General features: G+C 40.2%; 1 protein-coding gene across 1 annotated transcript in view; it reads left to right on the top strand.

The window, feature by feature from the left end:
• LOC139751997 (NAD(P) transhydrogenase, mitochondrial-like) overlaps positions 1-15,528 on the top strand; it is a 129,822-nt gene that overhangs the window by 10,290 nt on the left and 104,004 nt on the right. The window contains exons 3-4 of the mRNA XM_071667758.1: positions 2,280-2,434; positions 5,622-5,762. Of these exons, the coding sequence (XP_071523859.1) occupies positions 2,280-2,434; positions 5,622-5,762 (296 nt within the window). The remainder of the gene's footprint in view (positions 1-2,279; positions 2,435-5,621; positions 5,763-15,528) is intronic.

Genomic DNA, 15,528 nt, shown 5'->3' with positions numbered 1-15,528 from the left:
CAAAACATAGATAGATAGGTAGGGATAGGGTGAACTGGAATGATGTGGTATACAGGGATCAATATTCTGTCAGGAGACTGAGCCAGAGCATGTAAAGCAGCCCATGTGAACCATAGCAAGGTCTGTAGGATCTGGTTGTGGATAGGGAACTGTGGTTTCAACGTATTACACATGATAGCTAAAGAGTGGATGAGTGAATGTGGGAAACAGTGATCAAGTATGAAAAATACATATTATTTATTATTATTATACTTAATCGCCGTCTCCTGCATTAGCAAGGCAGCGCAAGGAAACAGACTAGGAATGGCCCACCCCAAACACATACACATGTATATACATACATTCCCACACACACACATATACATACATATACATTTCAATGTATACACACGTATACATACACAGACATATACATATATACACATGTATATATTCATACTTGCTGCTTTCATCCATTTCCATTGCCACCCCACCACACATGTGACTTGTCCCTCATCCCTACTGAACCTAATAACCTTGCTCTTATTCACATTTATTCACAACCATTCTCCCTAATCCTCTCACTTTACACACCATCTTGACTAAAACACCCTATATCTGCCACTCTATCATCAAACACATTCAACAGATCTTCAAAATACTCACTCTGTCTCCTTCTCACTTCACCACTACTTGTTGTTACCTCCCCATGACCCCCTTGACCCTTGTTCCCATTTGTTCTCTTGTCTTACGTAGTTATTTATCTCTTTCCAAAACATCATCTTATTCTCCCTAAAATTTGATGATAGTTTCTCACCCCAACTCTCATTTGTCCTCTTTTTCACCTCTTGCACCTTTCTCTTGACCTCCTGCCTCTTTCTTTTATACATCTCCCAGTCATTTGCACTACTTCCCTGCAAGAATCGTCCAAATGCCTCTGTCTTCTCTTTCACTGATAATCTTACTTCTTCATCCCACCACTCACTACCTTTTCTAATCTGCCCACCTCTCACCTTTCTCATGCCACAGGCATCTTTTGCACAAGCCATCACTGCTTCCCTAAATACATCCCATTCCTCCCCCACTCCCCTTACATCATTTGCTCTCAACTTTTTATTTTTATTATTTTATTATTTTTTTTTTTTTTTTCCAAAAGAAGGAACGGAGAAGGGGGCCAGGTGAGGTTATTTCCTCAGAGGCCCAGTCCTCTGTTCTTAACGCTACCTCGCTATCGCGGGAAATGGCGAAAAGTATGAAAAAAAAAAAAAAAAAAATGTTATATTTTGCTTTGTCGCTGTTTCCCGCGTTAGCGAGGTAGCACAAGGAAACAGATGAAACAATGGCCCAACCCACCCACATACACAAGTATATACATACACGTCCACACACGCATACATACCTATACATCTCAGTGTATACATATATATACACACACAGACATATACATATATACACATGTGCATAATTCATACTGTCTGCCTTTATTCATTCCCATTTTTATTATTATTATTCTTATTGTTATTGACTTGATTGCCGTCTCCTGCATCAGCAAGGTAGCGCCAGGAAACAGATGGAGAATGGTCCATCCACTCATATACACATTTATTTTTTTCTTTTTATTCTACTTAATTGCCGTCTCCTGCTTTAGCGAGGTAGTGCAAGGAAAGAGACGAATGAATGGCCCAACCCACCCACATACACGTATATACATAAATGCCCACACACGCACATATACATACCTATACATTTCAATGTATACATACATATACATACACAGACATATGCATATATACACATGTATATATTCATACTTGCTGCCTTCATCCATTCGTGTCGCCACCCTGCTACACGTCGCTCGTGAGTTAGTGCTAAGAATAGACAAAAAAGGCCACATTTGTTCACACTCAGTCCCTAGCAGTCTTGTGTAATGCACCAAAACCACAGCTCCTTTTCCACATCCAGGCCCCACAAAACTTTCCATGGTTTACCATGGTTCAATCTATTGACAGCACGTTGACCTTGGTATACCACATCATTCCAATTCATTTTATTCCTTGCATGCTTTTCAACCTTCTGTATGTACATATCTGCCCATACATGCACATAGACTTACATATACATGTGTACATTCACATACATATACATATAGATATATACACATGTACTTATACTTGCTTGCCATCATCCATTCCTGGTGCAACCCCACCCCGCAGGAATTGTAATATAATTGTTTGCTCCATGTCTGCCATTGGTTATTTCTGGGGATTTGAAGTATTATCTGTTTGTATGACTAATTGCAGAGTAGCACTGGCCCCTGCTTCAGTGGCCGCTCTTAGCAAAAAAGGCTTTAACATAAATGTGGAAGATGGTGCAGGTGTGGAATCCAAGTATCTCAATTCTGCTTTTGAGGAGGCTGGAGCCAAGATTGTGGACAGAAAGTCTGCATTTTTAGCAGGTTGGTATTTTTTGGATTTTGTAATGGAAGTAAGTGGAGGCACTTGGAGCTGTAGTGATAAATTGGCAAATATCTTTTTTGAACTGGAGCTCTGTAAAATTATTATGATCATATTGATATTTATCTTGGTAACAAACTGTAGGATTTTCATGTTTTAGGTCTCATTCTGAAGGGTTTTTAGTTTAATGTTCATGTACAGGATGTAGTTTTTCTTAATTGGTAAGTTCTAACATATAAAGATATCAAAATTCAGTCTGTACTGCATTCCATAATCTGTAGTGAAATTATTGTCATTGATTGTGATTTTTAATGTTATCAATTTTTTTGTGTGAAATTCACTAATCCATTTGAAGCATTGCTCTACACCTTATTTTTTTTTTTGGGGGGGTTGGGTTAGGTGGGTGGGTTGGGTGTGGGGGATCTAGTATTCCAGGTGTCTTTCACTCTTGACTTTGCAACATTGACAGACTCCACTAGATTGCTAGTGTTGGAATTATGCCTACTGAAGTCACCAAGGACCCAGAAACCATCAAACGCTCCCTTCTTTTGCTCTTTGGGGCCTGGTTGTGGATGGGGAAATTTGGTGTTAGTGCATTATACATGACAGCTACAGAGTGGATGTGTGCAAAAGAGGCTATTTCTTCATCGTATGGTTTCTATTTTGCATGCCCTGGTTCAGTCCATTGACAGCACATCAACCCATGTATAACACATCATTTGAGTTCACTCTGTTCCATGCACACTGTTCACCCTCCTGCCTATTCAGGTCCTGATCACGCAAATTTTTTTAGAACTCCATCCATCTATCTCCAATTTGTCAACCCCTTTTCCTCATTCCCTCTTCTTCTAAGACATATCCTCTTTGTTAACCTCTCCTCATGCATTCTACCCATATGTTCAGACCACTTCAGCACACCCTCCTCAGCTCTCTCAACCACACTCTTTATGTTACTGCACCTCTCTCTTACCCATTATGACAATCTATCAAACTACTTCACACTACGTATCGTCGTCAGACATTTCATTTCCAAGACACCCACCCTTGTCCATACATCCTCATCTTTCACCCATGCCTCTCATCCATATAGTATTTTTTAGATTACTATACCTTCAAAAATACTTATTTTTGCCTTCCCAGACTATGACAACTCTCTTTTCATGCACTCTTCAGTGCTTCCATACCTTTTGGCCCCTCATTCACCCTGTGACACTCCTGCTTCCATGATTCCATTCTCCTCCATGCCCACTCCCAGATATCTAAAATATTTTACTTCCTTCAATTTTGCTCCATTCAGATTTACACTCCGACTAACCTGTCCCTAAACCTTGCTTAACCGAATAACCTTGCTTTTATTCACATTTACTTGTAACTTCTTCCTTTCACACACACTTCCAAACTCAGTCACAAACTTCTGTACTCTCTCACATGAATCTGCCACCAGTATTGCATTATTAGCGAACAACAACTGACTCACTTGCTCACTTGCTAAGCCTCATTATCCCCTACAGACTGCATACTTGCCCCTCTCTCCAAGTAACTTTTACCTCCATCACCACCCTATCCATAAGCAAGTTAAATAGCCATGGTACCACCACACACCTGTGTCACAGACCAGCCTTAACTTGGGACCACTCACTCTTGTCTTGTAGTACACAAACACGTGCCTTACACCCTTGTTGGAAACTTACCACTGTCTTTGAAAGTTTTTCCCACACTATATATCCTTAAGACCTTCCTCAAGGCTTCTCTATCATTTCTATCCTATGCCATCTCCAGGTCATGAATGTCTCATACAAATCTTTCTGTTTCTTTGGGTATTTCTCACAAACATTTTGTAAAGCAAACAACTTATCCACACATCCTCTACCACTTCTGCAACCACACTGTTTCAGCCCAGCCTGATGCACAGTACATCTGCTCACCTCATTCACTATTCTCCCGTGTGATTTACCAGGTACATTCAGTAAGCTTATACGTCTGTAGTTTGAACAGTCGCCTTTATGCATTGGCACTACACACACATTCTGCCAATCCACAGGTACCTCACCATGATCCATACATGTATTGAAAATCCCAACTAACCAATCAGTAACACAGTTACCCCTTACTGATAAATTCAACTGCAATATTATCCACTCCCACTGCCTTGCCACATTTAATCTTCTGTATGGCTTTCACAGTGAGCTAATAAAGAAGGCCCTGAGGAGGGCAACATAGATGGTACCAGAATTAAGGTACTAGGAAAGGCTGGAAGCTGTATATTTACCCCTTGGAAGTGAGAAGGTTGATGGGTGACCTGATTATAACCTCTGAGATTTTGAGATTGACAGTGTGGACGATGAACACTCCTTTGAGAGATTTAGGGATAGAGCAACAAGAAGATAAAACATGAAATTGATTAAGAACCTTGTGATGGTGATATAAAGAAATATTTTTATAGCATTAGAGTAATGGATGAATAGAACAAAAGTACTGAGGGCATGGTAATGGGATGATCTGATCACTGCCTTTGAGTTTTTAGAGAGAGATCGACTCAGTGGACAGTGAAAAGTTCTTTAAGAGATTTAAAGATGGAGCATTAGGAGGACAGAACATGCATTGATTAAGAAACTAGTTATGATGATGTAAAGAAATGCTTTTATAGTATAAGAGTGGTGGATGAATAGAACAGAAGGACTGAGGACAGACTAATGCAGACAGCATACATGAATTTAAGAGTTTGTGTGAATAGTAGATGATGATCAAGATATGGGACCCCACAAATGTAAAACTCCCTTTCTGTACATACAGTCAGGTAACTGCACACTTTCTGTCTAACACCTCTTCCCTCCTGGAACTCCCACCAAGGGGGTGGCTATTGCAAAAGAATCTCCTCTTATCCTTGTTCTTACAAGCCACCCTCACTTACACCATTCCATGTATTCTTCCACCGTTTCTATGTCTCCAGTACTTTTCCACCCTATCTCCTGTCACACCCACTCCTTTAATTGTAGTATCATACACTCTCCTTGAAACTTTCCATCTTACATTCAGCTTTGTATATTAGTGAACTTTATGACTGCATTAACAAAATGTTTTTGTGATATTCTTTCACCAGTGTTTAAGTTTAGATACCATTAGTATTAGATAGTTTACCATCAATAGGATATTAACACAGGAAATTGATTTTTTTCTTTTTTTTTGCAGACATTGTCTTGAAGGTTCGTCAGCCGATGATGGAAGAAGTTGATTTGCTAAAGGATGGCAGCACTTTGGTGTCCTTTCTGTATCCTGCGCAAAATAAGGATCTACTTGATAAATTGGCTTCCAAAAATACTACAGCTTTTGGTAAGTATATGGAATTTACAAGTTTCTCAAGACTTTGTTTTGTACAGGTTTTATGTCTAAATTTTCCTTGGTATTAGACTGTTTGGGATTTTTGATATATTTTGTGTAGCAGAAACCACCTGTTTCGGTATCAGGAGAGTTAGTGATATCTCGTTAGTGAGCCAGCACTTTAGTGGTTGTCAAGTTGCACTCCTCTGACCTAGGTAGCTGTCTTTTCTCTCTGTCTCACTAATATGTGGACTACTGGCATTCTTCCCACAAACATACAGTCTCTCCTTATCATATTTAACACTTGACAACACTTAACTCATGCAGCTCATTCTTCGTAACTCTAGATTTTCCTGTGGTGAGCACTGTGTGCTATCCCTGCCTTTTGGCAAAATGGTATGAGCAATAGATAGAAGTAGTAGGTGGGAAGATTTAGGTATGAGCATTAGGTAGTAACAATAAGTAAAAGTAGTTGGGAGGAGCACTAGATAGACTACAGAAGTAGTCATTAGGAATGTTAGGTAGGAGCCTCTGCAAACACTGCGCTAGACTTGTCCTCTGCTAGTGCTTGCTAAGGGTGAGGCACTAAAGGCTAAGAAGTGGCACTGGAGTTTTTTAGTTATGGAGACTGTTGCAATGGCCACTCCTTTAAGGGAGTTCCAATTGGAACTCCCTTTAAAGGAGTGGCAATTAGAGATATGGATAGATATAGATAGATTTTGGTTACGTTGCTTTCCATCTTTCCTTTATTTATGTACTATAGCCGACAAACTTCTGGTGGCAGTTCATGTCTACCTAACTGCTTATTTGTCAATTTCTCTGATGCCTGTTCCCACCTGGAACTCTCAGTGGGTTGGCCTTGGCAATAGTCTCCATAACCAGTGAACTCCAGTGCCTCTTTTTGGCCTTCAGTGCCTCACTCTTAACAGATCACTGGAAGAGGGAAACTTTAGCGTGGTGTTTGCTGATTCCTACTTAATGTTCCTACTGACTACATCTATGTTTACTGAATGACTATGTTTACCTCTTGCACTCAAAAACTTTATTTCTGCCTTTGTGAAATTATTGACTGTAAAGTGCATTAACTTTCATTATTATTCACAAGCATAGTTACTGAATATTTTTTTTATAATTGTGCAAGCAAACTTTCACTGTACATTTATTAGTTTATTCATCTTTATTTCAAATGTTTTTGGCATCTCATGATAGTAAACATAATTTGTTGTTAACTTTATGCATTCACTGTCACTGCTTGATCTTGAACTTATTCAAACCGGAACTATTTGTGATATCTAGTGAAATACATCACATATATATGTCAACCATGAACATGGAAAATCTAGAATTTAAAGCAGAGTTCCCATGAAAGCTTTGTTATGGAAAACAGTGGCAGTTGAGACAGCAGAGGAGGCAAAGTTCCTGAGTGTGTGGAGAGAGGTCACTGTCCTTGAAGGCAGTACACGTATATCTGATAGTGCTGTATGGGTGTGAGTCTTGTCCCCTGAAGCATAGGAATGGAAGAGAGTGGATTTGTTGGAAATGAGATGCCTTAGGGTTGATTGTGTACAAGAGAATGAAATGTGATAGTTAAGTCAAATATGATTGAAAGAACCGAAGAAGGTGTCCTAAAACAGTTTGACATATGTCAGAAGTAGGGGGAGCAGAGAAGGAGATGGAAGGATGAAATGAAAAAGGCTTTGAGTTATTTAGACCTGAGCATACTGGAGGGTGAGAGGATATGAAAAGAAACTTTTGTATCATCGTATCAACTATGGACTACAAGTATGTCCACGTATATGATAGAGCTTCATATGCATGGGATAGAGAGACTCAGAGCGTAGTGGTATATTGGGGGTGAGTTACTGATAGTGGTGTGAACCAGATCATAAGTAGTCATCAGAATACTACCATGAAAATGTCTGTGGGGCTTTTCTGTGGATAGACGGCTTTGGTTTTGAGAGAGAGAGAGAGTAAATGATGCCATTCTTTTTCAGTTTTGGGTGCTACCTTATTGTTTACATGACTTTACATGAGAAAGACAGACAACAGGAGGGGTTGTCTGGAAAAAAGAAGAAAAGGGAGTTAAATTTGACAACAAAATGTAATTCCGCTCAGCAGTTTTTTAAGCTATTACTGACTCCCGCACTACTGCACACTAGCCTGCTACTGTCCCCATTACTGCTGTCATTTATACTGTTTTTTCTGGCACTTTTCTCAGAGTGTACTTGAATTTATAGAATGTTTGTCTAAACGATTTTTGAAGGTATTTATGGTCTCAGCATTCACTACATCTGACAGTAATTGATTCCAGTGCTGTACACACCTATATGAAAAGCTTTTTCCCATGACCGCACATCTTATAGCTTTGAGTTTCATTCTGTTTGTCTTAACCTTATTTTCATGTATTTTGAAAAGATGTTCATGATTATCATTATCGAACTTGTTCAGAATTTAGGTGTGCTGTACACACCTATATGAAAAGCTTTTTCCCCTGACCGCACATCTTATAGCTTTGAGTTTCATTCTGTTTGTCTTAACCTTATTTTCTTGTATTTTGAAAAGATGTTCATGATTATCATTATTGAACTTGCTCAGAATTTTGAATACTCGGATTAAGTTGCCGCAAAGTCTTATGTTTTTTAAAGGGAGAGGAGATCTAATCGTTTTAGCCTTTCTTCGTATGCCAGATTTGTAAGGGATGGGATATATTATGTTGCTTGTCTTTGTACTTGCCATAATTTTCCCTCGTCTTTTATATAGTTTGGGTACCAAAACTGGATTACATATTCAGGTGTGGTCTTACAAGAGAATTATAAAATGTGAGAATTGTTTCTGGTGTCTTGTAATCTATGCTCCTGGCTATGAAACCTAATATCTGGTTTCCTTTTTTACATGCTGCTTGACACTGTTTAATGCTTCAGATTGTTGCTAATGACAAGTCCAAATTCCTTTTCTTCATTTACTTTAGTTAGAAAGTTTCTGAATAGTTTATAGTCATAACGAATATTCTTTTCTCCAAAGTGCATAACTTTACACTTGTCTACATTGAATTTCATTTGCCATCTGTCTGACCTCTCTGCTAGTAAATTAAGATCTTTGAATCATTTTAAAATTCCTGCCTGTTTACAGCTCTACCTCCTAGTTTAGTCTACATTGAACTTCATTTGCCTTCTGTCTGACCACTCTGCTAATAAGTTAAGATCTCTTTGAATTGTCTCACAGTTCCATGTGTTTACAGCTCTACCTCCTAGTTTAGTATTGTCAGCAAATTTGGAGATCTTAGATATGAGACTGAATTCTCGGTCATTAATGAACATTATGAAAAGAATTAGGCCTAGGACAACCTCAGTGGTGCACCACTCGTAGCATCTAGCCAATGTGAGGCTTTGCCATTTAATACTGCATGATGCATTCATCTAGTAAGCCAGTCTCTGATCCATATACAGAGTTCTTCTATGTGCTTTGAGTTTATTAGTGTGGGAAATGGTGGATAAGTTTAGAATAAAAGTCAAATCAAGAGTGAAAAGGTGAAAGAAAGCAAGTTGAAGTATGTTGAGTCATTTGTTGGCATAAGGATGAATAGAGTTGGAGGTTGAAGAAATACCAATAATGGAGTGAAGAAAGAAGGTGGGCAGTAGGAGAGAACCCTGAGGGACACTGCTGTTGGTAGTGTAAAAGGGAGAAATTGTTCCATCAGTAACTACTGTGATGGAAAAACTGAAACTATGCTTAAGAGAGCAGTAGAGTCAAAGGAAGTAAGAGCCCCCATCAAATGCCTTGGAAATGTTGAGGAATACAACAAAGGATATATACCTTGCACTGCATGAGCTGTACTAGTGATCTGAAAGAAGTGGATTGAGACTGAGGTAAAAGAAAGTAAAAGTTGAGGAGAGTTTCAAAGACTATGGTGATACAGGTACACCACCAATTATTTGGCAACTGATGATTCATTACCTCCTTTGGTCCTGACAGAATTAAGTGAAGGAACTTGAAATTGCCACGGCCACCAAAATAGTTTACTGGGTGGCCATAGATGGTGTTGTGTGTAGGGTGCACTAATTTACATTCTTGACACTGCACTTGGTGGTGATACCTCAATTTTGTGAGATTCTTAGCTTATTTTGCTTAAATCTAACCCTAACTATGGCTTCTAAGACATATGAGAGTGTTAGTCGTGGTGTCAAACGTAAACGCCACTCCATATCAAACCAAGATAAAGTAGAACTGTTGAAAAATATGAACTGTGGTGTTTCGGTGCATAAGCTGTGTGACATCTACAGTATTGGTTCAATGACTGTTTATGATATAAAGAAGCAAAGGGAGAAAATAATGAAATTCTATGCAGACAGTGATTCTAAGAAGCAAATGACGATTAGAAAAACTCTGAAAGATGGTAAGAGTACTGAGCATGATAGTGATGATGGAGCGTTGAAGTGATGGAGTGGACTTGTCAGGTAGCATGATAATGGACCAGGCTTAGTTGTTCCATAAAGAACTTAAATTACAACATGAACATGACTATAGTGAAGGATGGCTATAAAGATTCAAGAAGTATCATGGAATTTTCATGAATGAAATGTGTGTAGAAAAACAGTCTGCAAACCAGGAAGGAGCTGCCGAGTATGAGGATGAATTTGCGAAACTCATAGCTGATGAGCACCTCAGTCCTGAGGAGGTGTATTATGCAGATGAAACTGCATTATTCTGGCAATGCACACCTAGGAAAATGCTAACAACAGAAGATGAAGAAGACCCCACAGGATTCAAACAATTTAAGTACAGATTCACCATCTTAGGGTGCTCAAACATTTGATATTTGTTTGATTAAGATTTCTAGCAGTCCATGGTATACTTTAGACACATGGGAGATGTGTAATTAGTGGGCTAGAGGTGTGTTGATGAATTATTACTATGTGACCACGGTTGGTCCAGCAAAATGGTTAATCTGGCAAGGCGTTGGAACCAAGAGTGCCAGAAAATCAGTGGTGTACCTGTAGTAGAAGTGAGAGTGATGTAAGCAAAAGTTAGAAGGGCTAGAACAACCAACCTTTCTTAGGGGTAGGCTGGACTAGGACATACTTCCAAGACAAAAAAGTTTAGATTTTTCAATATAATAGACAAATGGGAATCAGAGCAAGCTCAGACATAAGGAATGCCAAGTGGTCCATGCACCTTTTCTGCATGTAGGTGGGAGACAGCTCTAAAGATCTTGCATGATAAAGTTGCATGATAAAGTTGTAGACTGAGAGGGAGGGAATAGGAGAAACGAGTAGATGTGGAAGCTTTTGGCTTCACACCTCTCTATATTTTAGAGATATAACTTTGAGCTAGTAACACCATCAATGAAGAATTTTATTTATTTATTATAATTAATTTTATCCCTGGGGATAGGGGAGAAAGAATACTTCCCACGCATTCCTCATGTGTCGTAGAAGGCGACTAAAGGGGACGGGAGCGGGTGGCTGAAAACCCTCCCCTCCTTGTATTTTAACTTTCTTAAAGGGGAAACAGAAGGAGTCATGCAAGGAGTGCTCATCCTCCTCTAAGGCTCAGATTGGGGTGTCTAAATGCGTGTGGATGTAACCAAGTTGAGAAAAAAGGAGAGATAGGTGGTATGTTTGAGGAAAGGAACCATGATGTTTTGGCTCTGAGTGAAACGAAGCTCAAGGGTAAAAGGGAAGAGTGGTTTGGGAATGTCTTGGGAGTAAAGTCAGGGGTTAGTGAGAGGACAAGAGCAAGGGAAGGAGTAGCACTACTCCTGAAACAGGAGTGGTGGGAGTATGTGATAGAGTGTAAGAAAGTAAACTCTAGATTGATATGGGTAAAACTGAAAGTGGATGGAGAGAGATGGGTGATTATTGGTGCATATGCCCCTGGGCATGAGAAGAAAGATCATGAGAGGCATTTTGGGAGCAGCTGAGTGAGTGTGTTAGTAGTTTTGATGCATGAGATTGGGTTATAGTGATGGGTGATTTGAATGCAAAGGTGAGTAATGTGGCAGTTGAGGGAATAATTGGTATACATGGGGTGTTCAGTGCTGTAAATGGAAATGGTGAAGAGTTTGTAGATATATGTGCTGAAAAAGGACTGGTGTTTGGGAATACCTGGTTTAAAAAGAGAGATATACATAAGTATACGTATGTAAGTAGGAGAGATGGCCAGAGAGCGTTATTGGATTACGTGTTAATTGATAGGCGCGCGAAAGAGAGACTTTTGGATGTTAATGTGCTGAGAGGTGCAACTGGAGGGATGTCTGATGTCTTGTGGATGCGAAAGTGAAGATTTGTAGAGGTTTTCAGAAAAGAAGAGAGAATGTTTGGGTGAAGAGAGTGGTGAGAGCAAGTGAGCTTGGAAGGAGACTTGTGTGAGGAAATACCAGGAGAGACTGAGTACAGAATGGAAAAAGGTGAGAATAAAGGACGTAAGGGGAGTGGGGGAGAAATGGGATGTATTTAGGGAAGCAGTGATGGCTTGTGCAAAAGATGCTTGTGGTGTGAGAAACGTGGGAGGTGGGTTGATTAGAAAGGATAGTGAGTGGTGGGATGAAGAAGTAAGACCATTAGTAAACGAGAAGAAAGAGTCATTTGGATGATTTTTGCAGGGAAATAATGCAAATGAGTGGGAGATGTATAAAAGAAAGAGGCAGGAGGTCAAGAGAAAGGTGCAAGAGGTGAAAAAGAGGGCAAATGAGAGTTGGGGTGAGAGGGTATCATTAAATTTTAGGGAGAATAAAAAGATGTTTTGGGAGGAGGCAAATAAAATGCGTAAGACAAGGGAACAAATGGGAACTTCAGTGAAGGGGGCTAATGGGGAGGTGATAACAAGTAGTGGTGATGTGAGGAGATGGAGTGAGTATTTTGAAGGTTTGTTGAATGTGTTTGATGATAGAGTGGCAGATATAGGGTGTTTTGGTCGAGGTGGTGTGCAAAGTGAGAGGGTTAGGGAAAATGATTTGATAAACAGAGAAGAGTTAGTAAAAGCTTTGTGGAAGATGAAAGCCAGCAAGGCAGCAGGTTTGAATGATATTGCAGTGGAATTTATTAAAAAAGGGGGTGACTGTATTGTTGACTGGTTGGTAAGGTTATTTAATGTATGTATGACTCATGGTGAGGTGTCTGAAGATTGGCAGAATGCTTGCATAGTGCCATTTTACATAGGCAAAGGGGATAAAAGTGAGTGTTCAAATTACAGAGGTATAAGTTTGTTGAGTATTCCTGGGAAATTACAAAGGAGGGTATTGATTGAGAGGGTGAAGGCATGTACAGAGAGTCTCAGATTGGGGAAGAGCAGTGTGGTTTCAGAAGTGGTAGAGGATGTGTGGATCAGGTGTTTGCTCTGAAGAATGTATGTGAGAAATACTTAGAAAAGCAAATGGATTTTTATGTCGCATTTATGGATATGGAGAAGGCATGTGCTCTGTGGAAGGTATTAAGAATATATTCTGTGGGGGGCAAGTTGTTAGAAGCAGTGAAAAGTTTTTATTGAGGATGTAAGGCATGTGTATGTGTAGGAAGAGAGGAAAGTGATTGGTTCTCAGTGAATGTTGGTTTGTGGCAGGGGTGTGTGATTTCTTCATGGTTGTTTAATTTGTTTATGGATGGGGCTGTTAGGAAGGTGAATGCAAGAGTTTTGGAAAGAGGGGCAAGTATGCAGTCTGTTGTGGATGAGAGAGCTTGGGAAGTGAGACAGTTGTTGTTCACTGATGATACAGTGCTGGTGGCTGATTCATGTGAGAAACTGCAGAAGCTGGTGACTGAGTTTGGTAAATTGTGTGAAAGAAGAAGAAAGCTGAGAGAAAGAAGAAAGAAAGAAGAAAGTTGAGAGTAAATGTGAATAAGAGCAAGGTTATTAGGTACAGTAGGGTTGAGGGTCAAGTCAATTGGGAGGTAAGTTTGAATGGAGAAAAACTGGAGGAAGTGAAGTGTTTTAGAATCTAGGAGTGGATTTGGCAGCGGATGGAACCATGGAAGCGGAAGTGAATCATTGGGTGGGGGAGGGGGCGAAAGTTCTTGGAGTATTTGAGAATGTGTGGAAGTCAAGAACATTATCTCTTAAAGCAAAAATGGGTATGTTTGAAGGAATAGTGGTTCCACCAATGTTATATGGTTGAGAGGTTTGGGCTATAGATAGAGTTGTGTGGAGGAGGGTGAATGTGCTGGAAATGAGATGTTTTGAGGACAATATGTGGTGTGGGGTGGTTTGATCGAGTAAGTAATGAAAGGGTAAGAGAGATGTGTGGTAATAAAAAGAGTGTGGTTGAGAGAGCAGAAGAGGGTGTTTTGAAATGGTTTGGTCACATGGAGAGAATGAGTGAGGAAAGATTGACCAAGAGGATATATGTGTCAGAGATGGAGGGAACAAGGAGAAGTGGGAGACCAAATTGGAGGTGGAAAGATGGAGTGAAAAAGATTTTGAGTGATTGGGGCCTGAACATGCAGGAGGATGAAAGGTGTGGAATGAATAGAGTGAATTGGAACGATATGGTATACCAGGGTCGACGTACTGTCAGTGGATTGAACCAGGGCATGTGATGTGTCTTGGGTAAACCATGGAAAGTTCTTTGGGGCCTTGATGTGGAAAGGAAGCTGTGGTTTAAGTGCATTATACATGACAGCTAGAGACTGAGTGTGAACGAATGTGGCCTTTGTTGTCTTTTCCTAGCGCTACCTCGTGCATATGCGGGAGGAGGAGGTTGTTATTTCATGTGTGGCGGGGTGGCAATGGAAATTAATAAAGGTAGACAGTATGAATTATGTACATGTGTATATACGTATATGTCTGTGTGTGTATATATATATGTATACGTTGAGATGTATAGGTATGTATATTTGCGTGTGTGGACGTGTATGTATATACATGTGTATGTGGGTGGGCTAGGCCATTCTTTCGTCTTTTTCCTTGTGCTACCTCACTAACGCGGGAGACAGCGACAAAGCAAAATAAATAAAGTAACTTGTTATTTCCTGTGTCAGTAAGGTAGCGCCACAAAACAGACAAGAATGGCCCATCCACTCATATACACCTTTTTTTTTTTTTTTTTTTTTTTTTTTATACTTTGTCGCTGTCTCCCGCGTTTGCGAGGTAGCGCAAGGAAACAGACGAAAGAAATGGCCCAACCCCCCCCCCCCCATACACATGTACATACACACGTCCACACACGCAAATATACATACCTACACAGCTTTCCATGGTTTACCCCAGACGCTTCACATGCCTTGATTCAATCCACTGACAGCACGTCAAACCCTGTATACCACATCGCTCCAATTCACTCTATTCCTTGCCCTCCTTTCACCCTCCTGCATGTTCAGGCCCCGATCACACAAAATCTTTTTCACTCCATCTTTCCACCTCCAATTTGGTCTCCCTCTTCTCCTCGTTCCCTCCACCTCCGACACATATATCCTCTTGGTCAATCTTTCCTCACTCATTCTCTCCATGTGCCCAAACCATTTCAAAACACCCTCTTCTGCTCTCTCAACCACGCTCTTTTTATTTCCACACATCTCTCTTACCCTTACGTTACTTACTCGATCAAACCACCTCACACCACACATTGTCCTCAAACATCTCATTTCCAGCACATCCATCCTCCTGCGCACAACTCTATCCATAGCCCACGCCTCGCAACCATACAACATTGTTGGAACCACTATTCCTTCAAACATACCCATTTTTGCTTTCCGAGATAATGTTCTCGACTTCCACACATTTTTCAAGGCTCCCAAAATTTTCGCCCCCTCCCCCACCCTATGATCCACTTCCGCTTCCATGGTTC

This window comes from Panulirus ornatus, chromosome 12 (genome assembly GCF_036320965.1).
Source record: "Panulirus ornatus isolate Po-2019 chromosome 12, ASM3632096v1, whole genome shotgun sequence".
NCBI classification, from domain to species: Eukaryota; Metazoa; Arthropoda; class Malacostraca; order Decapoda; family Palinuridae; genus Panulirus; species Panulirus ornatus.
This window is presented reverse-complemented; position numbering and strand designations above follow the sequence as displayed.